Source organism: Corvus kubaryi, unplaced genomic scaffold (genome assembly GCF_017639235.1).
Source record: "Corvus kubaryi isolate FWS band 111438036 unplaced genomic scaffold, C.kubaryi_AGA036_p1.0 66, whole genome shotgun sequence".
NCBI classification, from domain to species: domain Eukaryota; kingdom Metazoa; phylum Chordata; class Aves; order Passeriformes; family Corvidae; genus Corvus; species Corvus kubaryi.
The window spans coordinates 11,480,930-11,507,005 of NW_024582054.1; the positions used below are offsets into that span (position 1 = coordinate 11,480,930).

General features: G+C 39.8%; 2 protein-coding genes across 3 annotated transcripts in view; both read right to left on the reverse strand.

The window, feature by feature from the left end:
• Positions 1 to 11,428, reverse strand: part of SNX6 (sorting nexin 6) — a 41,565-nt gene extending 30,137 nt beyond the window's left edge. For both annotated transcript variants that reach the window (XM_042047422.1, XM_042047423.1), the window contains exon 1: positions 11,425 to 11,428. In XM_042047422.1, the coding sequence (XP_041903356.1) occupies positions 11,425 to 11,427 (3 nt within the window). In that variant the 5' untranslated portion in view covers position 11,428. The remainder of the gene's footprint in view (positions 1 to 11,424) is intronic.
• A 9,437-nt stretch (positions 11,429 to 20,865) lies between these two features.
• Positions 20,866 to 25,015, reverse strand: CFL2 (cofilin 2). Its single transcript, XM_042047528.1, has 3 exons — positions 24,708 to 25,015; positions 24,533 to 24,609; positions 20,866 to 24,444 (listed from the first exon to the last, which is right to left on the reverse strand). Exons 1-3 carry the CDS (start codon positions 24,965 to 24,967, stop codon positions 24,332 to 24,334), a joined length of 450 nt encoding a protein of 149 aa, XP_041903462.1. The 5' UTR covers positions 24,968 to 25,015; the 3' UTR covers positions 20,866 to 24,331.
• Between the last annotated feature and the right edge of the window lie 1,061 nt (positions 25,016 to 26,076).

The following is a 26,076-nucleotide window of genomic DNA, read 5'->3' on the forward strand; positions in this document are numbered from 1 at the left end:
GCTGCGGCGCGCGGGGCGGGACGGGGCGGGGCGGCGGCGGCAGCAGCGGCGAGCGGCTCCTGCCGCGAGGGTGCGGCCGCTGAGGGGAGGGAGGGGAAGTGAGGGGAGGGAGCCGGGCGGTGCTTCGGCGGCGGCTGCGGGCGAGGGAGGGGAGGGGAGCGGGGCCGGCTCCGGGCAGGGCGGCGGTTCTGTGCGTGTGGCTGCGGCTGGCGAGCGCCGGGGAGCGGGTGTTGAGGGCGCTGGGCGTGCCCCGTGCGCTGGGGAGCGGCTTTGTTCGGTGGGACGCGGCGAGAGCAGCACGCCGAGCCTCCGGGGGTGTGCCCAGCGGGCAGCGCCGTGCCCCGCCGCTCCGTCCGCCGGCCAGGGCCGCCGCGCTGCTTCCCGGCGTTCGTGCGGGAGATGGGCTTCGCACGTTTGTGCAAACCTGAGTGTGAAACTGTGCAATGAGAGCGCGAGAAATTAAGAGGCTTATAATACGGCTTTGATTTATGGGCAGTTACGTGATTTAAGATTGACATCTGCCTATTTCACAGTAAGGAACGGAGCCTTTAAATGCCGATTTGTCTAATGATAGTGGAGAAGGTCAGCATCCGCACACTAAACCGGATGTAAGCGTGGGGGGAGTCCATGCCCGAGACTGCAATTTTGTGTGAATCAGAGCTAGAACGGCCAAGAAACAGCCTCGGGGTGGGGCTTCATGATCAGCATACTGCGATCTCGGTGTTGCCGAGGGATGCGGGCAGGTGTGGACATCAGCACTCCCGTGGGCCTGCACTCACACGGAGGAGGGCACCATCCGACCTGCAAATTAATCGTGCAACAAATTCGTAGTTTCCATCCCAGCTGGCTCCCTAGCCAAGTCCATAGTTAGTTACACGAGCACTAGTGGGACAGGAACACCGCCTGCCACAGCAGCACCAAATATTTAGGTGGAATTAAGCTCATCAGGAAACTGCACCTTGGGAAATGGTGTTCGTGTAGCCTCAAGATAAGTGAAGATAATGGTTTCTGAACTCTAGAGGTGTGCTTTGGAATTCAGAAAAGGAAATCGTTTCTTGGAAATTGTTCTTAGTATGGAGAAAGGTATTTGAGTATGCATTTTGTAAATAATTTTAAAAGCTGTTCTTTAAACAATTTTCATGTATGCAGCCTGTTTCTGTTTTGATACAGACATGTGCAACATCATCCAAAATACTGACTTACTACTGAGTTCGAGAGAAATAAAAATATTTTATGAGGTACAGAGAAAAGAGTATGTGACCTCTGGTTAAACACCAACTTTGTCATGCTGAAGGGGTAAAGGAAAAGTCCCACAGGAAACTGATTTTTGGGGGTTCACCTGCATTAGCATCCTGTTCTGTGCACAGTCTGGGTTCAGTGTCATATACCATTCCACTCAGCAAACATCTGTTTTTATGGAAAAAAACATTGGTCACAGATTGAGTTTGCTTTTTTAATATTTATTATTTACTGCTGATACATTTTATTAGGTCCAAAGAATCCAGGTCAAACAATTGAGGAAGTGCTTCACAAGGAATAATGACACGATTTTTTCTTATGGGGGAGTGCTAAGTAGATCAGCTGACTGGTATGAATCAATCTAGCAGGATAACCATCTCAGTTGCATTTACAAAAATATAAGGTTATATAGCTTTCCAGTGTGATTCTGGGAGCAGTCTGGTCATGTTTTGGATGGCACAGAGACTCATGAAGGACCTGGTCTAGTGAAAAGTGTCCTTGTCCACAGCAGGGGCTTTCAAACTAGGTGATCTTTAAGGTCCCTTCCAACCCAGACCATTCTGTGATTCTGTGATTCTATGATATTCCAAAACAGCAGCAGTGCTATGGTTCTAAAAGTTGATACCAAAAGTTGATAGCAAAAGTATTAATCTTTTGTCCTGCCCTGATCAACTTATCCCAGGTCCATGTCTTGCCCTACTTTTCTCTCCATGCTCCTCCCCGCTGGCAGAGTAATGCATGTTGTGGCTGTTTCTGCTTCAGCAGCTGAGACAGATCGTGTATGCCATGGTTTCACTCTGGCTAGGAGGTGGGAGAAGAGCATTCTGGCAGGAGACGAACTTCTTCTCACTGCTCTTCTGTCAAGACCCAATAAACCTGCTCTGCAGCTCCAGGATCGGTTTTCTTTGACAATGGAGCTCACCCCACCTAACGAGTTTCCATTTTGGCTGTTTGCACACTCTTTTCTATGTCTACATAGCAATAATAAATCAAGTCAATGAACTAAATATAACTGAGGAAGAATGAAATTACAAGTTGTAACTGAGGCAATCTGACAGCGCTTCGGTACGACCGCATTCCTGCCCTCCTCCACACACCTGGTTGTCTACACCAACTCTGGTCTTCAAGCAGGCCCCTATTCCTGTCAGCCTGTCTCACCAGCAGAAAAATTACATGGGATAAAGGAGGGGGAAACTCTTTTAACAGTGAGTTGCACTGACTCTGATAAACTATATGAATGGCCCAAAGGAGAATGCACTTCAAAACCAAAATAAAGGAGAGTCTTGGGGCTTTCAAATGACATCTTGAGAAATTATTCCTTTTGCTAGCAACATCCTACTTTTGCTCCAGAACACATTTTGACTCACTCAGCTACTCATTTTTGGTACCATTTTCCCTCCCTTTTTTCCTCATTTTTTTCTATTCATATACCATGTTTTCTCAGTCTCATTTTCAGCTGCTAAACCCTTGAGGCAAGGATCAGCATTATCTTGAGTTTACAGAGCTGTAAATAGAAAGAGGAACCGATCCCTTGTCAGTTAGGGGAACGCTGCTGCGCTATTGTAACCCGTAGGTTTTAGGATTTTTAAAAAACATCCACCTGCAAAGACCCATAGTGTCAGTAGATGGTGCTATATCCATATTTTTCGGAATTCTTTTCGGCCGAGGTTTATCCAACCAATAACATTTCCTTTGTGTCTGAGAGTGTTACCCCTGGGAAATCAGAAGCCATAGAATTTAAGAAATATTTGGCTTTTATCAGAGGATCACTGGGGAGATCTAAAGGCTTCTCACACCATGGCATCATGTCATACAGTACTATCGGTACTGGATGACTCATCATGGAGTGATTCAATGGATGCAAGAGTTTGATATAGGCAGGAACTGTAGTTCTGGTATTTCATTAGCTGAAACATTTTTTTTTTTTTTTTAAGTGTGAGGAACTATTTTTCATGCACTTTTTTCTTTTTTGAGATGTTTCTCGACTTCCCTCTCTAAACCTAATTGCTCAAAGTTTCCTTCAAACTACCTCAAGTATTGTTCATGTGAAGCTCAAATACAGCACCTTGCAGTCAAACTGTGGTCCTAAGGACCAGCTTTCTTGTATCTCAGATTGATTCCTCCTTTTGTTTTGTCTTTGAGATGAAAATACTTCATTCCCTTACATATTTACTTAAGATTTTCTTTACCAATGCTAACTGAAACTGCATTAAGGAACCATATCATTAAAGCTTTATGGTGGTGCTTTTTTTCTTTTTTGTGACAGAGCAGATAATTACATTCTGTGGAAAACCGGGGTTTTAAGTGTAATGTTCTCAGAAGGTTAAGGCTGAATGAGAAAAAGGCTTCAAAACCTTACTATAAAACCGTCTAAAAAGCTCAGTTAGCAATAGAGGCTTCTTACCTGTTATGGAGATAGATCACATTACAGCACAAAATGACTATCAAACTGATCATATTTCCTTAGAAACACAAAGTGGATGTGATATGTAGGATTAAAAGAACAGACAGGGAAAATTGTATAACATTATAGAGAAGAAAGAAAAACATAGCTTAGTACAGCTCAGTAACTTCTAGACACTCTGAGGAACAGTAATTTCCATAAGAAAAGAAAAAAATATATCTGTTTCTCAGTGTGGAATAGTCTTCTGTGAATTCCAAAGCATAATGGGGACATATGCAAATAATAAGGATGTGTGGGTTTCTATTCAGACTGCAGGGACCCAGAAAAGGCTCGCTCTGCAGTTTCAAAAATCCTGGCCTCCTTGTGCAAGATGCTGACTATACGTATGCAGATACATTGTAATGCAATTCATCACACTTCTTCCCCAGGAAAGAATCAAATTCTTTCTTTTTAAAATTCATTTACATGGCAGTATAGACACTGTCTTTGTCTGCCATGAATGACTTAATGTCCATATACAGCTACACTGATGAAGAAAGTTGAACTGTCTAAAGCTTCATTTTTCACCAGTGCCATGAACTACCACCAAGAAGCTATAAGGGGAAGAATATATTATGCAGTACACACAGGTAAAACTCACTTATTCTGAGCTCTGAACCTTTTGACAGTTTTTTTTCTTCTTTGGATTGCATACTGTTATTAAATTAATCGTCATATTCCTATAACAGATTGTAGGCAATCACTGCTCTGCACAAATTCTTCATTACAAATGGATGCAAAAGGAGACTGCATCTCCCATAGCTCCTATAGGATTGTCTAGGAAAGAGCCTATAAAGAAGTTGTCTCCTCCCTGGTTCACAGGGATGCATAGAAATGTTTATAAACAAGTCACAGACTGATCAGCATTTCAGCTGCCTACTCTGGATTTAAAGCAATTGAACTCATCTCTTTTCCTGAACTCCAGTCCCTTCTTTATAAACCAGTTGAAATGTGGAGTACTTCAGAGAATATTCTGAGAGAATCCTTTTTGATCATTCTTCCCAATTCCTCATTCTTAATATGTCTCTTTTTTTAAGAGAAAGCCAGAATCTCCTGCCTCACCTTTGCTCCACACTAAGGGTTTTACTTGTACTAAATACTAGCACAAAATTCTTTAATTCTTTATTGTAATAACATTTATTATTATAACAGAAAAATAAAAACCTTTTGGGTGACATGACTGCTGGAACCAAGGAAAATCTTTTCCCATGTTGGTTCTCAGGTTTTTAATTTTAGAGCTGCCTGGTTTAATCCATGCACTGTGGAGGGCAATAAGAATGCTTTGAGATATCAGCCTCACAGTAGTCTTAACTCTGTAAATCATCTGCAATGGTAAAAGCACTATGGGAGACTTCTCCAAAGCAGTGTTATTATTCTTTTCATGTCAGATGTTGAGATGAGTCTGAGGTAAAAATACCAGAAGACCATTTACAGTACTGCTTGTCACAGCTAGGCAATAGTAAAATAGAAAAAGAAACCCCTCAGCATAAATAACGCCTTATTGATGAAAGTGTGACCAAGAAGGATAAAAAGCAGATTTGCTAACACTGACCTCATACACGTCATTCCTCAAAGGCCAGCTCTGCCCCAGCAGGGCAGCACCAGGCAGGGAAGACAAAGCAGCTCTTGTCATGTCTTGTCACTGGTACAATAGTGGGTATCAGGAAGCACTGCACAGTGCTGCTTATTTTGTCAGAACAGACTGAATGATGCTTTCTGCTTAATTCAGTATATATCAGAATTGTTGGGGACTATTAGTCTTTTGCTCCCTGTTATCTTATTTCCTTTTATCCTAATACTTTTTGTTTTTCTTTTTGATTATTTTCACCTCTTATTTAATATTTAGCATTTTTCCTTCCTAATATCTTATTCTCCTTCCAATCTGTCTCTTCCTTTCTCTTTGTTGGACCACCCCATTCCAAATTTCCTTTGGTCTCACCTGAGGGCAGCTGTCTGTTCTCTCCAGCTTATTGCAAAATGACTACTTTCCCCTCAGTCCCAAACCTTTAGGTCCTCTGTGTAATCAGCTCATTCCATTTTTGTCTCTTCTTACTCTCGGTCTTAGATTCAGTCTTCTGTTTTCCTATTCTGCTCCTCACTGGCTTCTTGGTCACTTGTTTTTCACTGTTGCACTCTTGAAAGAGACACTCTTCTGAGTCCTCCTCTGAAAACCTTGGATGTCTCCCAGTGGTTCCTCTGAAAGCCAGTAGTAGTAGGGCATCACTTGTAGCGTGAGAAGATGTTATGACCACTAACATGTTCTGTTTAAGGCAACATTCACAAGCTGGCCAAACACTGTGTGTTCTTTGTCTTCTGCACATATCAGGTGAGCCTTACCTGACCAGCATTCTAAAGCTGTTCTGACCAAAGTGGTCTCATTCAAAATCATCAAAGATAAATCAAGAAAAAAACTCGAACACATTACTCCTGACATGTTTACCAGAGAAAAGGCTTAGTTTGATAGATTCCATCAAGCAGCATTAAACCAACCATCATTGGAGGCATTATTTAATAGCCAGGAACAGCTCTTCAAGTGTGATGATAGCTGACTCAAAAGCAAAGCTGCTTCCATCTCCAGGTAGATGTGTTGTGACATTCATATTACAGCACAGCTGCATGGGAGTAGCCACCCTAAGACACATCCTATGTTTCGTTTATGGTCTCAAACTCCTGCTTGCTCAGAGGTCCAGTAAAAAAAAATAATTCTATGCTGCATCCAAATTCTATGTATTGCTCCTTTCTATGTAGTATCTGCAGAGCCAGAGGCATTAGGGATAGTCAGAAAAGAAAAAATTGGGCCATGTAGACATTGGCCCAATCACTAATCACCTTCTTTGTTCTCTTTTTCTGTCTTAACAGCTGTGGAGATGCAGATGCTTGTTAATTTTAAACTGTGTTGGACAGCCAGTTGCAGTAAGAGGCATGGGTTTAAAGTGCAGCCACAGAAAACACTCACTGTTTTGCTTCACTGTAGTTTTACTTCCAGCTGTCTGCTTTTGAGTTAGCATCTCCTAAAACAGCTTGACTCGACTGATGATGCTCACTGCAAGCAGCCAAGATGTGCAGGTCGATCGTAATAGCTGCACTGAGTAACTGATTCCCACAGTGTGACCACCAGCACTTGAGCTGCAGCCCATGCTTCCAGACAGGCCAGTTCTCTCGATCTGGAGATGCTGTTGTAAAACAAGCAAGAGTGCAGATGGGATTAAGCTCATTGTCATCACTGAACTCCAGCTGATCCAATTTACCTGTTTATCTTGCAGGACCAGCTTCACTTGAGGCAGTACAATAAGAACATAAGGAGAGTATTAAGGGTAGCACAGTGCTTTTTAGCAGCAGTGCAGTTTTAGGTTGGCTCAAACCAATCAGGAAACCTCTTGTGGCATTGCTAACACAGTATTTCAACCTGCACTTCAGGTATGTTACAGTAAAGTACCCTACTGTGAAAATCCAGTAAGCACACCAGGAAAAATTTGCACGGCTCCTACTGTGGTGTTTCAGAGTAGTGCAGTGGTTTTCACTGATGGACAGGATGTGCCATCAGGCAAACACAGAGCCCATCTCAGCATAAATCCAGCTGGGATAGCTTTCATGACAAGGGAGGTCTGCACAAAGCATGCATGGCTAACGATAACAAAAGCACTTGTCCATCAGCCTCTAGCCAGCACAACTTTATGATATTGTGCAGGACAGGCTATAATCTGGAATGAAAGTTAATGAAATAACATTAGGGTTTCCATTAGCACTTTATTGAGTTGCAATAGTCCTGATGTCAAGGCAAAAATAATACAATACTATGAGAGGTTATGTATTTGTATGTAGAAATCAAAACTGTAATTGTGTATTTGAGTACAAGCCTTCTGTTGCAATGTGGGGAACTGAAATGTTTGGTATTTAAGCCCCTGACCTGTACTGCATGTGGTCAGACAGAGAGATACTTGTAATGAGCAGCTCCAGGATCAGCTCTTCAGAGAAGAGCCGAGCAGTGTTACAGATGCTTTTTGTCTCAGCTGGATTATGTGTGTCGGAGGGAAGGAAGGAACGCACCGGTGCTTTGAGTTTGTTTTGTTCTTTTTCCACGTTAATGCCTTTTGACTTACAGATTTTTCCATCTGAGTGGGTGGATTTGATGGTGAACCAGCCTCACTGAAAATTTTTCATGCGGCCAAAGCCACATGGGTGGCTCTGCAAACAGAAATTGAACCAGCCTAGGAAATGTTGCCAGTCCTCCCACTGGGATGAAGGTCACTTTTTCCCAAGCTACAAAACCAAATCCAGAACATTACTTTGGGTTTGGGAATATCAGCTGTGTTATCCTAACTGCTATATCCAGATCTGTCCACAATTATCACAGTAACCATGACATGTAGGGCCAAATCCTGGTGATGCATGAAATAACATGGACTCCAAAAAAATCTTCAATCATGGCAATGTTTGACTCCATGAAAAAGGCAAGGAGTTGAGTGTCCTGTTCATTGCTGCTGAATTCTCAGGTACCCCTCTCTGCTCACTCACTCTCCCCTCCCCACCCCAGTGGGATCAGGAGGAGAATCAGAAAAAGGTAAAAACACTGGGTTGAGATAAGAGTAGACACTGTACAAGTGCACAAAGCAGTACATACCAGCAGTTGGAGAGGGGTGCTGTGCCTCAGGACTTGTGAGGGATCCTCATACAGATCAGGGGAAAAAAAAGGTGATAAATTCAGACTCCCCTCTGGAATGTGTTCCTTGCACTTTGTGCAGTAGTACTGTTACAGCTTTGGCACTGAAAGTGTAAGGACCAGAATGGAGCTACAAGAGAAACATAAACTCTTAATTATTTCTATTTTTGAGAATTATTTCAGGAATATTACCCACATTAATAAGACAATCAGTAATGGACCTCTTTCCTCTCAACTCTTCTGCTAGTGCAAATCAATGTTTTTCCATTAAAGTCAATGGAGCTTTGCTGATTACATGAAGTCAAAATCATTATGTACAGTTTATGGGCTCTAGTCATTTTATAATACTCTGCAATAGGAAATCTTTTATGTCTGCTTCTTTTATAAAACACAAAGGACCCATGCAGTTTCAGGTCATTATATTTGTTCTAGTCCCACCTTCTCAAAAATATATCCTTTTTTTATCTCTTGCTTGAGGGGGCAGCTATGACTAAGTGGCTGAACAAAACCTTCAGATTTACCAAACCTGCAATGCAGCTTATTTTCCAGCATTTAAGGCAATGCTATTCTTGGAATTCAAACTTTGAGTTCTCCCCACCCAGAGAATCAGTACTTAGGACAAAGGCAGGCCTTTACAAACCAGTGTAAAGTTCATTTGCAAATGCACCAAATAAAAGTTTTGGTTAAATTTTGCCTTTCACTTCTCACAGAAACATTTTATTTGCTGTATTTCTTTTTTTACATCTCAAATAATCACCAAGCTGTAGCACTGAAGACTGAGGAGTTACAGTAATATGTCCTGGCAATGGATTCCCCCTCCAGTCTGGGCTGGTTTTTCTTAGCTCTGGACTTCATGTAATCCTGTGTCCCAGGCATATAGTCAGAGAATCAGCTCTGAGCCACCAACAGCTAAAAATTTTGCTTAATCATGACTACTTTATCTCAGTGTACACATTCATTTCAGATCCATAAAACACACCAGTGTTCTGTAGTGGTACAATATTGTATTGAATCCTGCAGACAAAGCAAAACTGAGTTACACCAAGTCAGTACCTGTGGGACAGGCTTATGGGAAGGAACACTAAAATGTGCCATACTGATGATTCATTAGGTGACACTCTTCCCTCTCCAATGCCTCTGAACCAATGCCCTACAGTACACAGGTCTCGTATTTCCACATGAATCATAAAATGTTTTGGCTGCTTTTGAGATGTGATTGTGTGTGACTTGTAAACTTTGTGATGAACTAAATCAAATTACAAGAACAAGTAAGGTTCGATCAGGTTCAGTAAGGCTCTTTGTTAAATCTACACATTTTCAGCTTAAGTCCCATCCTAACGTTCTACCAATTTTTCTAACCCCCTCCTCTTTGGGTCACCTGCAGTTTACATCTGGTTCTGAATCTAAAACACATCAATGCGGAAATTTATTTTAAGGATGTGCAATGTCACAGCTGAGTCTGATTGATTCATATTGGGTGACAAGGCAGTCATGTAGGGCTCCACAGTGAGATAACAGTTCCTTAATTGAAAGCTGGCTATATGATGTTTACAGAATTTGTGAATGCCATCCACAATAACATTTATAGCTGTTTCATTGTTTTCATATTTCCCTTCTTTGTACATTTCTGAGACACTGTTTAATAATTAACAAAATATTAGAAAATAACTTAATATGTTCTAATTCTAGCATTTTCATTTTGAATGAAGCACCAAATATTTGAGGTTAAATTTATTAACAATAAAAGTGAGATATCAATCTCTTAATATTAGTTTTTAGACTTAACCAAGAAAGAGAAAAAATGAACTAGGCAGCTGCCAAAGCATGTATCTCTGAGCTGAATAATGATCAGGATTTTATGACACATTTGGAAGGGAAATATAATAAAAGATAAAGAAGTATCAGAAGTAGGATAAAAGTATCCACTTGTCACAGATAAGTTATTCTAGACTTGTCTGATATATTTATTTAATAATATGATATGAGACTTGATCTTGCTGGACTCCTGAAGGTATTTTGTATAATATTAATTAAGATGAAAATCAAGACTAACATATGAACTGTAAAGTATATAAGAAACTGACCAAAGAAGAGCCTTCTGTCAGGAGAAAGGGGAATTATTAATGGAGTTTCCTAGATTCACTTTGGGAACAATCTTATTTAATCTTCTCATTAATGACCTTGGCACAAAAAATAGGAGGTAAATGAGCAAGTGAAATCTGCTAAAACAAAAAACTGGAGGGTACCTCTGATACAGAAGAGGATTGGAGTACCACGCAGGAAGACCTTCACGACCTCAAGGACGGCAGTAACAGCAACTGGATGGAATTTTTAGTGAATAATTCAAAGTGATAGTCTTAATGGGCCAAAAAAAATTTCTGTAAGAGCAGAGGAGAAAAAATAATTAGATGTACCAGTCACATGATATAATCAGACTTCTATGGAAAAAGGCACAAGATCCTGTGATGCAGAGAAAGCAATGCATTAATATCTTCATAACCTGTAGTGTTAAGGCCTGGTCAAATGTGTCCTGAAAAGATAGATTCAGACTGGACCAAGTACCAAGAGGTGCTGCTAGAACAATGAAGGGGATGAAGAAGGCTATCTTACTGGAACTATCTTGGTGTGAACATGTAAAAGAAGGGAATATAACATCAGAGGATAAAAAAAAAGGGGGGAAAGGAAGGGTATTGTAGATAAAGAACAATACAGGTGCAAAACAAAATGCCCAAGAATATATTTAGGCTGGTATTAAAATAAGGCCTCAAGGCATCAAAGCAGGATTCTGGAACATCATCTCCATTGTAGCAGTAGAAAGTAAAAAAATTTAAGTTGCACTTGTTACATTTGAGGGAGGGCGGAAGAAGAGCGGCAATATGGCTTGATTGCAGGCAATAGCCAGTGATTGGAATGAAAGCCCCACTGGATGGGACCAGATTCTCTATTCTCTGTCAGGCAGATTTGCATAGAAAAACAATGTGCAGACTTTCACATGCACTGCATGGAGTCCTGACCTGTACCACATCTGCAGCTATGGAGCTCTAGGGTGAGACTTGCAGATATTTTGGGTGCTGTGGAACACCATATGGCTGGAATATGGGTGCCTTTGTGAACCTGTGTACCTTTGGCTGTGGCAGCCCTATCCTTCAGCAATGCACAAGACCAATCAATTCCCATGTGAGAAGAAGTGAACCAAGCAGCTTTGACCTGTTCAGTGAGTCCATTCTGCAAGCCCTGGCAACATGGAGAGCACTGTGTTTACAGCAGTAACTGATTTTTATAGAAATAACTTACAGGGATGCCTGTCTCGCTTCCCAGATTGTGAGTGCAGGGAAATATTTCTTGGCATCTCATCATTGGAGCTTAGGCTGAGAAAAACACGTTTACCTCTGATCAAAGACAGTGATCAGGAGATGATTCCTGAAGGAATTAAATAAAACTCACAGTGATGTTAAGTCATCAAAACAAATAAAGAATTGTTCTGACAACTGAATCTGATTCTTCAAAAAAACCCACCTGGCTTATTAAAGAGAAGTACTAAACAGACAAATAACATGAGTAAGGCATGTGTTAGATGTGGAGATACTCACGTTATGATCTCTAAGAGCTGAATCTACGAAGTGCAAAGTGAGCTAGATATGATGTCACATCATCACCACAATGATACAGACATCAGTGTGTCTGATTTCTAGATGATTGCTCCCTAATCTCTTACTAAAACAGAACATTTGAACAGTTCTGGAGGCAGAAACTAGGCAAGCAAGATACCAATAACCAGTGTCCTTCAAGATGTGAAGTTATGCTGCATTCAATGCGAGGGTGTGTTAAAGCAGTGATTTGTACCTTGGCAGTATCAAAGGGTGAGTCTTGACCATCAGACCAGGCTGTCACACAGGAACACCAGTGAAACCCCTTACCTGCAGTGCAAACAGAGACTGGAGTCTTCAGACCTAGTTAGGGCACTAACATGTGAATTAGAACCATAACTAGTCACAAGAGAGATGAATTCAGGTTTCTTCCATAATGGGCAGATTTTCTAATGTTTTTTCTAACAGTTTTGTATAAGAAATGGAGGGAACTCACCCATTTATTAATTAATATGGCAATAAGACTGGGCTGTGCATTGTTTCTGCTGAATCTAGTGCTGTCAGTTTGTGCTAGTCACATTTAAAGTGCCCTTACTACACTGGGCCGCTGGGGAGACTGGGACAGGAGAGTCCAGATTCTGCCTTACGAATGGCCCCGGATGTTAATACTGTTTTCTGAACTTATATTCACAAAAATGAGGAGTTCTTCTGTGGACATACAAAGAACATAAAGAGACAGTACATAGCTGCTGATCCAAAAAAGGCTGTAATAGGTAGGTATAAATGGCCACATGACAAAACAACAGCATTTATCATTGCACTTGGTACATTTAAAAAGTGAGTGCTATTAGGTTAAATTAATAATGTATATTTAGAATAACTCTTTGATGAAAAGAACCATGCCTGCATTTCTTGTATATATTGAGACCCATCACTTTTCAGTCTGGATTCTTCATCTTTGTTGTCTAAAACTGCAAATCTGTGTTGCATGCCCTGAAATATGCATAATGCTGGTAAAATATTTGACTTCATCTACTGTACACCCAGCACATTTCCCTGCTGCCATTAACATCACACCATGCTGTTCTAATGATTCCAGACAGTAATGAACTTATAATATGCATTTCTAATTTCTGCTGATTTTAATGTAGCTACACCTAATTATGCCTGGATTACACCAATCCTGACAAAAACTCCCTCCAACTTCATAGATATTTAGCATATACATGCACTGGTTGAATTCCAAATACACATCAGGTCAGCTATTTTGCCTATTGTTTTTGTTTTCTAATTAGTCTACAGTAAATTCCTAATTTACTTTTCCACTTGAAACACCACTAGATTCAATTCACCTGGAATGCTAACAGGAAGATGAAGCTGAAAAAACAAAGTTTTTCTCACTAATTAAATTAACAAAGCAAAACCCAAACTCTCTAGAAGTGCTGGCCCTTAGATATTCAAAGTTTGGTGACTGTGCTGGACACGGAGCATGCTTGCCTACACCCTTCAGAATACTATGGTATGGCAGGATTCCCAGTCTCTGAAAGCTTGTAGTCAGAACTTCAGAATCTGAGGAATTCAGTTAATTCATATCATGGATCTTCATGGGGGAAGGGTGGTCGGAACACTGTTAAAAGGAGTAAAGGGAGGAAGCAAGAGCTGGAGTCAGGCATGCACGTCTGATGTAGTGTAACTCCGAATTTCACCTTCAATTAAACACCGAAATGCCTTTACATGTCTTGTGCTGGATGATCACCAGCTGAGAGTTGATGGACTGGATTTCACCACTGCTCTACAGGAATCAGAGTGCTGAAGAGTACACAGTTTAAAGTATGTGCATAGCAAGAAGCTGAGATGCCAGTGATCATTGGACTTTCCAGAGTTTTGCCCTAAGTTTGCCCGCAAAGACACAACATGACGATGTCAGAATCATTCATTATCTACCAGAGACCCAAACATCTGCTTCTGATCTTTGTTAAATACATTGTGAGTATACACATCAGCTGTGTGATACATGGACAGAGAATGTCCAATTCTTCCTGGAAGCACTGGACTTACTGTACAAGATATATGTAACACAGGAGCCTGGTATCACCTGGAAATACACTGAGCAACATGCAGGAGCATGGTGGCTGTCATGAATCATAAAATCATTTCTAGAATCATGGAATATGCTGAGTTGGAAGGGATTAAAATCATTGATCCCAGCCATTAACCCAGCGATGTCAAGCCCACCACTAAACCATTAAACCACATCCCCAACTACCAAATCTACGCATCTTTCAAATACCTCCAGGGATGGTGACCCCACCACTTCCCTGGGCAGTGTGTTCAAGTGCTTGCCAACCCTTTTGGTGAAGAAAGTTTTCAAAATATCCAATCTAAACCTCCCCTGCTGCAACCTGAGGTCATTTCCTCTAGTCCTGCTACTTGGGAGAAGAGACCCACTCCCACCTGGCTACAACCTCCTTTCAGGTACTTATTGAGAGTGATAAGGTCTCCCCTGAGCCTCCTTTTCTCCACGCTGAACAACCCCAGCTCCCTCAGCAGCTCCTCATCAGACTTGTGCTCAGGACCCTTCCCCAGCTCCATTGCCCTTCTCTGGACATGCTCCAGCACCTCAATGAACACTAAGTTCAGCTCCTCCACGGACACCCTGCATACCAGCTGCTGACTGAGGCAGTTCTCAGAAACATCTGAAACATTTCAGGCATTGTGCCTCCCTAAACAAGCAAAAGAAAAAACTTTTCCAAAGTAAGTGAGGAGTGTAGATTCCTAAATTCACTGCCTGATCAGGCAGATATAAGCACTAGGAAAGAGAGGCGGCATTCAGCCCAGCATCTGCAGGAATCCCCCTCTTAGCCCACTCATGTCATTGGAGTGCCTTCATTATATTGTCAAATAGCACCCTCAGATGGCCCTACTTCATATGTCTTCATCAGACATTTTTCCTTTCTTTTTAAGATCAGGAAAAGGAAATAAATCCTTACTGCAATGCTGTCAATTTCTAGTCTCCTGACTGCAGAGAAAAGCCCAAGGAGATGAATAAGCCTAATACAAGGTTGCAGAAAAGAAAGCAGATGAAAACTCTTAGAAGGTATTGTATTAATATAATTTCTGATTATACAAAAGGTTACTTCAAAATTTATTGAATCTTTTTTAAGATGTAATATGGGCTCTAATTCTTGTAGCAGTTTTCTATATGTTTTATAATACTGAGTTTTTCTTGATTTTACTAGGAACCAGTGCATTTGGCAATGAACCAGTGAGCTGTGCAATTAACTTCCAGCTTCTGTCTCGATACACAGTTTATTTCACACTATTTCTACAGCTTCGGTTTTCAATATATCATAAATTCATGCATCTGTAGCATTTCCTCACACTGTAAGTACTTAACCACTTTCGTGGAAATTAACAGCTGAAATCAGATGCTTTAATGATTGCAAAAAAAAGGAGAGTTAATGCTTCTGGCACTGAGAGCATAAAATAACCCAATATGGCAATTTCCCATCTAAGTGGTGGAGTCTGGATTTCTGAGTTAAATCCCGTGCACAGAATGGAACTGTTCAAACATCTCAAGAGATTATTTCAAACTGTTTGACACTTTGGTAAACTGTAGTCAGGTTTACACTTTGAATAATTTCTTCATAAAGATTCATATTTTTAATAAAAGAAAACAGTAAATGGATCAAAAGTGGTTGGGCTTGTATGGGTTTTTTTTCTTGTTTGCACTCTTTGTTTATGGTAAAGACTTCTAATATGAAGGAACAGGACCAGAGGAAAATCAGAACTAGCAGGGAGAGAAAAGGTGATGAAAGGAAGTGAAACTGAGGTAAGTGAGGTAAATAAGAGGATTAGAGGCAGCAAGTGAGCAATATCTGCATGTAGGGCAGAAGAGGGAAAATGCTTTGGAGGAGATGGGACATTTAGAGCAAATCAAAGGCAGGGGAAAGGCTTGGGTTTGTCATTTTCATCTTTAAGGAAACAGACATGGCAGGACACCTACAGCTGTTCAAAGGGAACTAAATGTTACTGTCTATGAAAATGACAAATTCTAATCTGAGAATAGTTTCTATTCCTTTTACATTCAGCATGACTTGTAACTTCACTACCAGTGAATGAATTTAATGTCATTGATGACAGATACTATGTTACCATAACAGCCCCTTTCTGTGCATTCTTTCATACTGTGCCCAATAGATGGAAAAGGATGCCTGATAACATTATAGGAATTCCCCCAAAAAGATTAAGTGAAGTGGTTGCTTCTATAACCTTCATTTTAATTTTCAGATCCATAAAAGATGTATTTGTTCAGAAATACATTTCCACTAGTTGGAAATCATCTTTTTAAAGACACAACATATATTTGTGAAAACATCAAAACATTGATCACAGGTAGAAATATTCTATATTTATCTGGAGAGCTCCAAGTTTATAGTAATAGAAAATGATCTCAGACAAATATCACAAAGTAGCTAGAATATTCATCTCTCTCAGATGCTGATGCAAGGTTGATGAGATGGTATATGATTATTTTAGGATTAAGCACTACAATAATAATCTCATTCCCACTGAGTGCTCCTAAATACTCTCAGCAAACCCATTTGTCCCTCTTCCTTAACTGTGATCCCATCTCTGTAGAAAGAAATAGCCCCATAAAACTGGGTCAAGCAAAGAGTTTACTCTTTCCTACAGAAACTGTGTATGTTACATACATAATACCTTCTTCCTCTGAGAACAATTTAATACAGTCTGTATTAGGCTGAAACATGATGCAGTGTGGGGAAAGTGAGACCACCAAAATCAAAAAACTAACCAAAGAAAACCCCAGATCCCAATAACTTACGGTAACTTAAGGAATAAAAAGTAAACTGATAGCAGAGAAAAATAAAAGCTTTAAAAAGTTACTAATTTTTTCTCACAAAAGATGCCCTTTTGTAATTAAAAGTTTTTATCTCATAGCTCAAAAAACATGTGCATGTTCACATTAATGCTATAAAATGTGGCTTACAAAAACCCTAGATTCTTGTCCATTAACCACAGAATGTTGTCCAAACACTATTTTAAGAAGAAACTGAGAGGATCTGTATTTGCACACAAGATAAGATGCTGATGCAAAGAGAAATAACTCTTCTCACATTTCCACAGTTTGCTATTTCAGCAGAAAAACTGGTTAGTAACACCATTGCTTAAAAAAAAAATAAACAAAAAACCAGCTACGATCTCACTATTTTCCATAGAAAACAGCTGTTAAATTAACATAACATTCTGAATTACCATTAGTGTTAAATATATTATTTATGTGTCATTATTTGTGCACGAAATAACTGCAGATAAACACAGAGCCGGCCATATGCTTCTTGAATCTGAAGTGCACAAAGCAGTTACTGGAAGTATCCCAACTTTGTATTTTCTCTTACCTTAGCTCTTTTCTGGAGTTTTCCAGGACCATGCACAACTCATTTGACAAGGTCACATTTTGTTCCTGCAGGTACAATGGCTGAAAACAGTTATGAGGCCTGCATGTAATTTGAGTGCTGAATTTTGGCCTTATGCTACGCAGTGGGATGAGACACATTCTTTTCTCCCTTCTGGTAATCAAGAAAAAAATGAAACTCATAGCTGTGATCCTCGACTGTATTACCCTAAGAAAAAGCTGTAATTGCAATCCGTCCATTCCATTCAGAAATAGAAGGTGAAATACTTTAAACATTGATACCGCAGTGACCTCAACATCTTCCAGGAGAGGAAATTCATCCAGCTATGCAAGAAAGCAAAGCAAACTGCTCCGATAGGAATGCTCCAACACTTCTTCAATCTACACAAAGATCTATGGCAGGTGTTCAACCAGGAACTCCCTGGAAGACCACCTAACTTTAAGAGAGTTGTCATCCTCATTGCAAAACTGAGACTAGCTCAATAAAATAAATAAATAAAATGGATTTATATTATTAATAATTTTGATGATGACTACTTTTAAGTGTTCCTCAAGCTGTGTTACGAGATCACATTGGCAATGCTGAACTCTAGGCAGTTAAAATTGTAATGGAGTTGAAGTGACTGAATTAAAATAATGAGATCAAAGCAACTGCCAGAATTATCAAAAGGTTATATATCTAAATATAGCTTGTCCTGAAGATATTTCCAACCATTGCACCTGTCGAACTAAATTGATAAAACTGGCTAGAATCAAAGCCAGGTGTTTTTGTCAGGACAGGTAAAAAGAAAAAATTAAAAAGTGGTTATCACACCCAGCTCATAAAGTCTTTATCTGAGCAAAATTAAAACATTCTTTCCTGTTTCCACAGATTTCTGTGTTGGGCTATTCCACGCAAACCTGAATGAGCTGACCTTTCATCAGAATAACCCCACAGTCAGAGATGGCATGCAGGGCCAAACATGTTCAGTGGCCATGCAGACTAATACCATGCATTTGTTTCCTATGGGTGTTCTACAAGATGCCTTTCTACTTTAGTCACACAGAATAAATATTGTTTAGGAATTCTGGTTACTTGGAAGGAGAGTTCTGGGAACTGATTTTGAAGCGTGGATGCAGAGAAATAATGCAGTACTACAAAAGGAATTTGTCAAGCAGACAACTAAAAACCCTCAGGTGACAGATTCTGCATCAGTATATTCAGTGAAGAGCTAAAATTATGCTACTGCTTCTTAAAAGAATTTAGGCAGGCAATGAATTCTGTGGACTGGGAAGTGTTTCATCTTTAAATCACGCTTAAATAACAGGGCTAAGGTTCAAAAACATGACCATGAATTATATTTGTCACTTGCAGTCACCCAATTAAGAACTACACCCGCTCATCCTCAGTCCCTGTGTAATAGCTTGATTATTGTATTTGGTGTAATCAAAACCCACACATTTTTTAAGGACTGTTCAAATGCAGCTTAGGTGCATCTCTCCACATGACATGGCTAACCAAGAGCACTGTTGTAGCAGGGCTTCACTTCTGTAGTAGTAAACCACATTTCACTGATAAAGAGCTGCATGTTCACATTTCATTGCATGAAAGCATTGAGACAGTTGAGACTGCGGAATCACTTATGTTCAGGCAGAGCAAAAGATAACATAAGCCTAGTCATTACAGCTGCAAGCTCCTACTGAAATTAAAAGGAAACAAATCCTCTGCTGTAACCCTTTCCCCCCCACCGGATGTACAGGTCTCCATGAAAAACTGCTGCTTCTAAACCTTCTCTGCTTCTCTGCACCTTGTTTGCTACAAGCACATTCCATTTTCTGTTGAAACAGCCAAAATGGAAGAAAAGCTTAGCTCTCACATCAGCTTTAATAGAAGGTCACAGATGAAAGCAGTGCTGCCACTAAGAGGAAGCAGACACAAATAAGGCTCTCTAAACTGGTTCTCAAAATCACATCGCTTTTTTCAAGCCAATGTACACCCTGCAGCTGTGCTCACCAGAGACTTAACTGATGCTTTTAACTTTCTGCATAATAGAAAAGCTTTTGAGGAGCACAGTATTACAGCGGTTAGTTTTTCTAAATCAAACTCCTACAATCACAAACGAGAGGGGAAAAATAGATACTAAAAGGTACAAGTGGAGATTGTCTGTAAACCTTTACAGAAGATGGTGGGCAGATGGTAGGGATTTGCAGTGACACAGCTGTTTTTAAAAATAAAGAAGTGGAAGACGAGAGGCATGATTACAGTTACACATACATTTCTAAGCCTACACACACGAGAATAAAAATTAGGCTAGCAGTGGGAAATTGAAGTTTGTATATTATAGTCTGAACTGGCATTTAGAAACTTCTGAAAATAACTAGCAGCACCTTCAAGTTTCTTTTCCAATCTTTAGTTTTCTAAGTAACTATGAAGCAAAGCTGACAACAGAAACATTACAATGTACAATGTACAATGAGGAGTTAAAAAGACAATCACAGAATCTTAGGAATGTCAAACTTACTTTCAGTACCTCCAATTAGCACATTTTTTCTCTAAGCTCTACAATGTAAAAAGACAACTCTACGAAATCATCAAATGAACATAAATTATGTCACCTGTTTGAACTTCCTATGAAAAGATTTCATTTTTACTGTTGTATTTATTTTTCAGATGTTACTAGTACAATGCATCGATAAGTAATGCAAGGAAGAGTAAGATGTATGGGGATTATTGTAGATTTAACAGCATGGGAGGTGAGGCAGAGAATGTCCAAATTCAATAGGGTCAAGCACTGGATATGAATTTAGTAAGAATAGAACGTATTTTAACTAAACAGTAGTTTTTATTAAGAAAACTTCAGAATGAGACCTTTAATTCTTTTTTAAAATGCACATTCTCATGTACGTTCCCCACAGCCACAGAGAAGGCTTATGTTAGGCAAACAGTAAAGGGTTTTTTAATGTACATTGTAAAAGTCTGCCTTCTGAAGAGAATCCAATGAAGCTGTTTCTTGACAGTTCTTTGTTTACAAAATTAACTCTTCCAGATAACATATTCCTAGATCCAAGAAATTTTATATTAACAAGAGAGATGCCACTGGTACCAAAATGATAATATTTTGATCTTTCTTCATGGAGTCAACTTTTTCACACTGCATCCGTTCACTTTCTTTCCTGTATTAGAAATGACTTGGCAGTGTAAATGTACTTTCTTTGCTGCATTTGCTATATAAAATCCATCTAACTTTCTGAACACATCAGCTGGGATCCAACAAAAGCAAAAGGTTATCTAGAACCAACCCACTAAAAATTTCTTTATATGCGTCTCCAGAGCAACTGGTGCTGGCTTTTGCTGTAGTTGGATATTGAACTGAAGAGGTAGCAGATGAAACCTGTTAGAAAAACCCAGGTATTCTACTACTACTCCTTTCACAGTATCTGGGCTGCTCCCAGTCCAAAGACCACAACAAAGCGATTAGTGTAGGTGCTGTCTAGCACACAAACAAACTCAACAACTGAAGACATTTAAATTAATTTTATTTATATCAGGTTTTCAAAATCAGAAATATTTCAAAGAAATTCAATACTCAGAGACAGGTGCTACATTGATGATCTTTGATCCACCATTAGTGCCGTGTTTTCACTCTACAATCATTAACTCACCACCACAAACTAAAGGGGACTTACAGAAGTTTATAAAAAATAGGCAGACATGAAAATTTGGTTTATACTGGAATTGGCATAAGAGAGTAAAGCTTATTATCAAATTGTGGCAATTGCTGTATTCCATCACTCGTTCTGAGGGAATGGTAGAGCAGGAAAACTCTTCCACTTAAAGAAACACTTTGGGTTTTAACTGAGCATACTCAAACTCCACTTCATGATCTGAACTAGAAGTGATTTTTACACTCAAGTCCATATAAATTTAAGCTTTGCACTTCTAATATCACACCAAAAATACAAACCTCACTAACACACTCTAGTCTTGGATTGATTTCCCTTTTCAGAGAAATCAAACCCATTTATCTATACCTCTTCCAGGATTTACCAAATCAAACAAAACTGCTGGCTTTGAAGTATTTTTTTAGAAGAAAAATGCCGTTTCTGCGCAAGCTACTCTCATGAAAAATTTATTTAACATTTCTTTATCAATAAAATAACTGAAGCCAAGATATCCAAAAGCCACGTCTACACGGAGATACACAGAAGATATTCAACTTGAGAGGATTTTCCTCCCCTTCTCGATCACAATGAGGCCCTCACCATTTTGCATAATGACAGAAAACAACAGCTGACAAACCATTTTGGAACAGATGCCAGCTGTCTCCCATTTGTTTTATAATTCAAACAGTAACAGTTCTGTAGCACTTTATTGGTTTTTGTATTTTTTTGTTTTTTTTTTAAAAGCAAGCCATCTGAATTGGACCTCACATCAGTCAGTCAGTCATTCATTTCAAGAACAAACTGAAGGCAGGCTGATCCTTTTGGATCCAAAACTTTAATTTGGTAGGAATCTTACATAAATACAGTTTGTGCTTCAATTTCATAGCTAGTTGGACTGAGTGAATATACACCTAAGCTAGTTAAAAAAAAAAAAAAAAGGAACCTATAATATTCAACTAAGAAGCCACAGACATTTTTCTAGACTGCAGCAGAGACAAACAATAAATTTAAACACAGTACTCCTTAAAAAAAGTTTACTGTCTAAAATGAAAATTCAAATGGTTTATTAAAATTTAACATTTCCCATTTTGGCTTTTTCTAAAGAAACAATTTATTCCTTGTGAAAAATCAGTTAAAAGATAATTTCATTTTACTGTACCGAACTCAAGTCAAACATAAAGCACAAAGATCTTTACATTAAACTGGGCTTTGCATACAACATGAATGATCAGAAATAGACTATTTTGAGGAAAAAAAAGTTGTGGGGTTTTTTTAATCTAGACAACATGCATACCATCAGTTACTTCGCAACCTTAAAAGGTACCTGAAAGGAGAGTTTTGTAGAACAAAACCAAGACTGATTAATACACTTAGTAAGTCAGTGGTCATCATGCCTTTTTAGTTAAATTCTAATAAAGTTTAGTCTACATAGAACAGCTAACACAATGAGGTGTGCAAGTCATAGGGATAGCCAGAAGCCTGAAATAAAGTCTTAAAGTTCTACAGGACAAGAGAGCCTAAACACAGTACCACTAGGTTACTTAAAACTATTGCGGGAAAAAAAGAAGAGAAAGTATTTGGATTATTATCTCCTTCCTTGTTGAAAAAGGGCTATGGACTTAACATAAAGAGCCCATATTTAAAAGCCCCACAGTTTTACTCTACCAACTTTTTAAAATAAGGTAATGATAAAAGAGCATTCCTTCTAGCAGCATGGACAGTTCAGCTGCCAGTGGCTGCCTAACAGCGCTCCTTTATGCATACCAGGAGAATCATGTCCAGTTTTGCCATTTCTGGATAACGATGACAAGATACAAAAGCATGTGTTTGCCATAAATAGCTCTGGCTAACGGAGGATTGCTCACACAGAGCAGATCAAATTCTCTATAAGGAGAGCATTATTTGGCTCCCAGCCAAAACATGTCCCCTATGCAAGCCTCAGTAGTGGCAAACACTTTCCAGTTCTATTTACATAGAAGCTAACAAGTAGAACAGTTCATTTAGGCTAATTCTTGTACTGAGTCGGTCTAACTGCAACACTCGAGAAACAAAAATTATTTCCCAGCTTCATATTCTGCTTGTAACTATCATTACACATCATCTTACCGAGAGAGACGCGAGCTGTAAAAACTTGTGCAAGGTTTTACTCTGGCATGTAGAACTTTAAGAACATTCAGGTACGAAACACACTGCATGGTTAATTACTTTGTACTTTTAAGTTTCTGACACAAGTGTTTCATGGAACTAACGGTCTCCAGTAGTGGTAGCTTCTTTACTTTATGGTAAATTAGGAGCAGATCCTTTATTCAATGGCCAGAACAGACCCACAAAGTATTGTAAAGCAGTGCCTAAGTCAGTATTAAAAACTTGCGTTATTGAAGATGAGATTAATGATTGTTTACCTTTACAATACTTTTCCACAGAAGTTATTTGAAATATGCTTAAACACTTAAAAACTGTATTTTCCAATGAAAACAAGGCAACATTCTGTAATAAGCCACAAGTTTTATTGCAACGTGGCCAGTTTTTGATCTCAAAAAACAATGTTCCATTTAAGGCTCTTTTTAATACAGAAATTGCCACTATGACTGATGTTTTACAAAACTTTAGTGTTTCAAGACTCACATGGTAAACGGAGAACTTCTACTCCTGTTCAGTAGTGTACATTCAATGGAAAACGAAAGGCATCGTAACAGCTACTTCATTTAATAAAGATATGCATGTAACAGGAATGAAACTGAGGTACTACAATAATTTGATGACACAGTTACAGCAACTTAATTGGCATTCCTTGGGGGGGGGGGGCGGGTCAAACATATTACAAAAAAGTGCTTTAAATGCATAGTGTTGTGTGCTGCCATGTCACAAAAATAGGCTTGTCAAGGCAGGTGAGGTGTATGAATGCACAAGAGCCTCATGGAACTGCAATCAAGTGCAACTGTTAAGTAATACTGTAGAGAGTCTACCATCCGACCAGAGGACAATACTTTCAAGGCATTCAATTAGCTTACCCTTTGCTGTCTGCTAGACTATTTACATTAACTATCACATTCATTGTACATGTTGCAAGGAATGCCTGCAACGCCAGTTTTGGCCAAGAGTATGACGTGAAAGCATTCCTTGAATCCTACATAAAACTACCAGGATTAAACAGTCTAATGGCAATCACTGGTAGACTGCTTAACAATGACATCTCCTTCAGGGCGGTGGGGAAGGGTCTTATTTTTTGAGGAGGGGAGGGGATGGGGAGACTAATACTATTCCAATTGAACGAGCTGCAGAAATGGAAGCTCCTTAGATCCAGATGGCACTTGTGTGTCTTTTTATAAGGGTTTTCCTTCAAGTGAAACTACCACGTTGCCTCCCAATTTCTCTCCAAGTGTTGAACGGTCCTTAATATCATCCAAACCATTTACTTGCCACTCATGTTTAATACCTGAAAGACAGATGGACAATATGCTTGTGAGAACCTCAACATCTAAATGGCATTGTAATTAACAAGAAAAACATTTTCAGGTCTATACCTGTAAATTTCTTTTTAATGGCATCTTTAGAGCTTGCGTAGATCATCTTGCTTTTTAAAGGTGCACTTTCAGGAGCCCTTTAAGAAAAAAGAAAGCCACAACAGAACAGTTATTAAATCTTCCAGTGGTAGCTCCAGAATATTCAATTTTAACAGCAAGCTTTGCTTTCACACACCAGAATATAAATACCAGGTCTTCTTTCTTAGATTCCTTTGTCTCATATGTGGCATCATACAAAGCGTATCGGCAATCATTCAAAGGTAGCAACTTCACAAAGGCTGTATAGGGGTCCTCCACAGTATCACCAATGTCACCAACCAATATTTGCTTTGACTCCTCTACAATTATTTGTTTTTTGTCATCACTTAAGCAGAAGAGAACAGCTTTCTTTCTTTTTTTAATCTCTTCTGGGGTTGAAGATTTCCTTACTTTCATGTCATTAAAAACCTTTATGACTTCATCATTCACTGTTACTCCAGAAGCCTGTAAAATGAGATCAAAGGAATAATTTGAACAGCAAAAATTAACACTCACTAGAAAAAGATGATAGCCGACAGTGCTAGATAAAGAAGTCTGCCTGCCCCCATAAGAATAAAAATACTATACTCAACCTGATCACACTATGAATTTAATAATATTTGTGGGACTGGAGCAGAAGATATAAAGGAAGCGTAAAATCAGTAGTTTCTTCTTGTAGATCTCAGCATCTTCTGCTGCAGTTCTGAATAGCAGTTTCATACAACTAGTCACACAACTGTACTACTCGAACAGTTTACCTTATCATGCATTTGGCTTATTTGGGGGGAGGGGAAGAGGGAGTGATGAGGGGGTAGAAACTGAACATAGGAGAGAACTTTGTAATTTTCGGTTGGGATAGGAGAGGGTGGGGTTTTGGTGAGTTGTTTTTTGTTGGTTTGGATTTTTTTTCATAGAACAAACGCTACAGCAGCAGCTCATATCCAGCACTGTCATGACTCTCATTTTGTTGGGTGAGGTAAGGCTCTACAAGCAGCAAAAATGTTTTCTGCATTGTGTCAGCTTCAACACTGCGCCTTAAGAACTCCCGAATTTTACTTCATGCTGCTGCGGGAGTATTGTTTGACTACTGTTCGTTCATATAAAAATATCAATTACAACCGTACAGCTGCCCATAAGGCTCGCAAGCCGTTCAAAACACGAGCCTAAAGCAGCAAGGAAACAAAACGCCGGCAGGCCAACCGGGGAGCTCAAGGCAAAATGAAAATAATTTAGCAAACCCCACTGCGAGTGAGCAAGCGAGCTCAGCCCATCTGCAGCGCCCTTGCTCTCGGTCCAGCAATTATATCTGCCGAGGCGGGCGCTGCCAGCGCAGGCTGCCCGGGGAGGAAAGGCAGGTGCGCGGCTCGCAAGGAGCCGCCGGCTTTGTCCCCGGGGCGCCGCCGGCCCCTCTCCCCGCTTTGTTCGCGGGGACGGAGGGAATCCCGCCGCCCCGCGCCCTCCGGCCCTGCGCTCCGACACCCGCCCCGGCCCCAGCGCTCCCAACACGGCCGCTCCCGGCCGCCCCT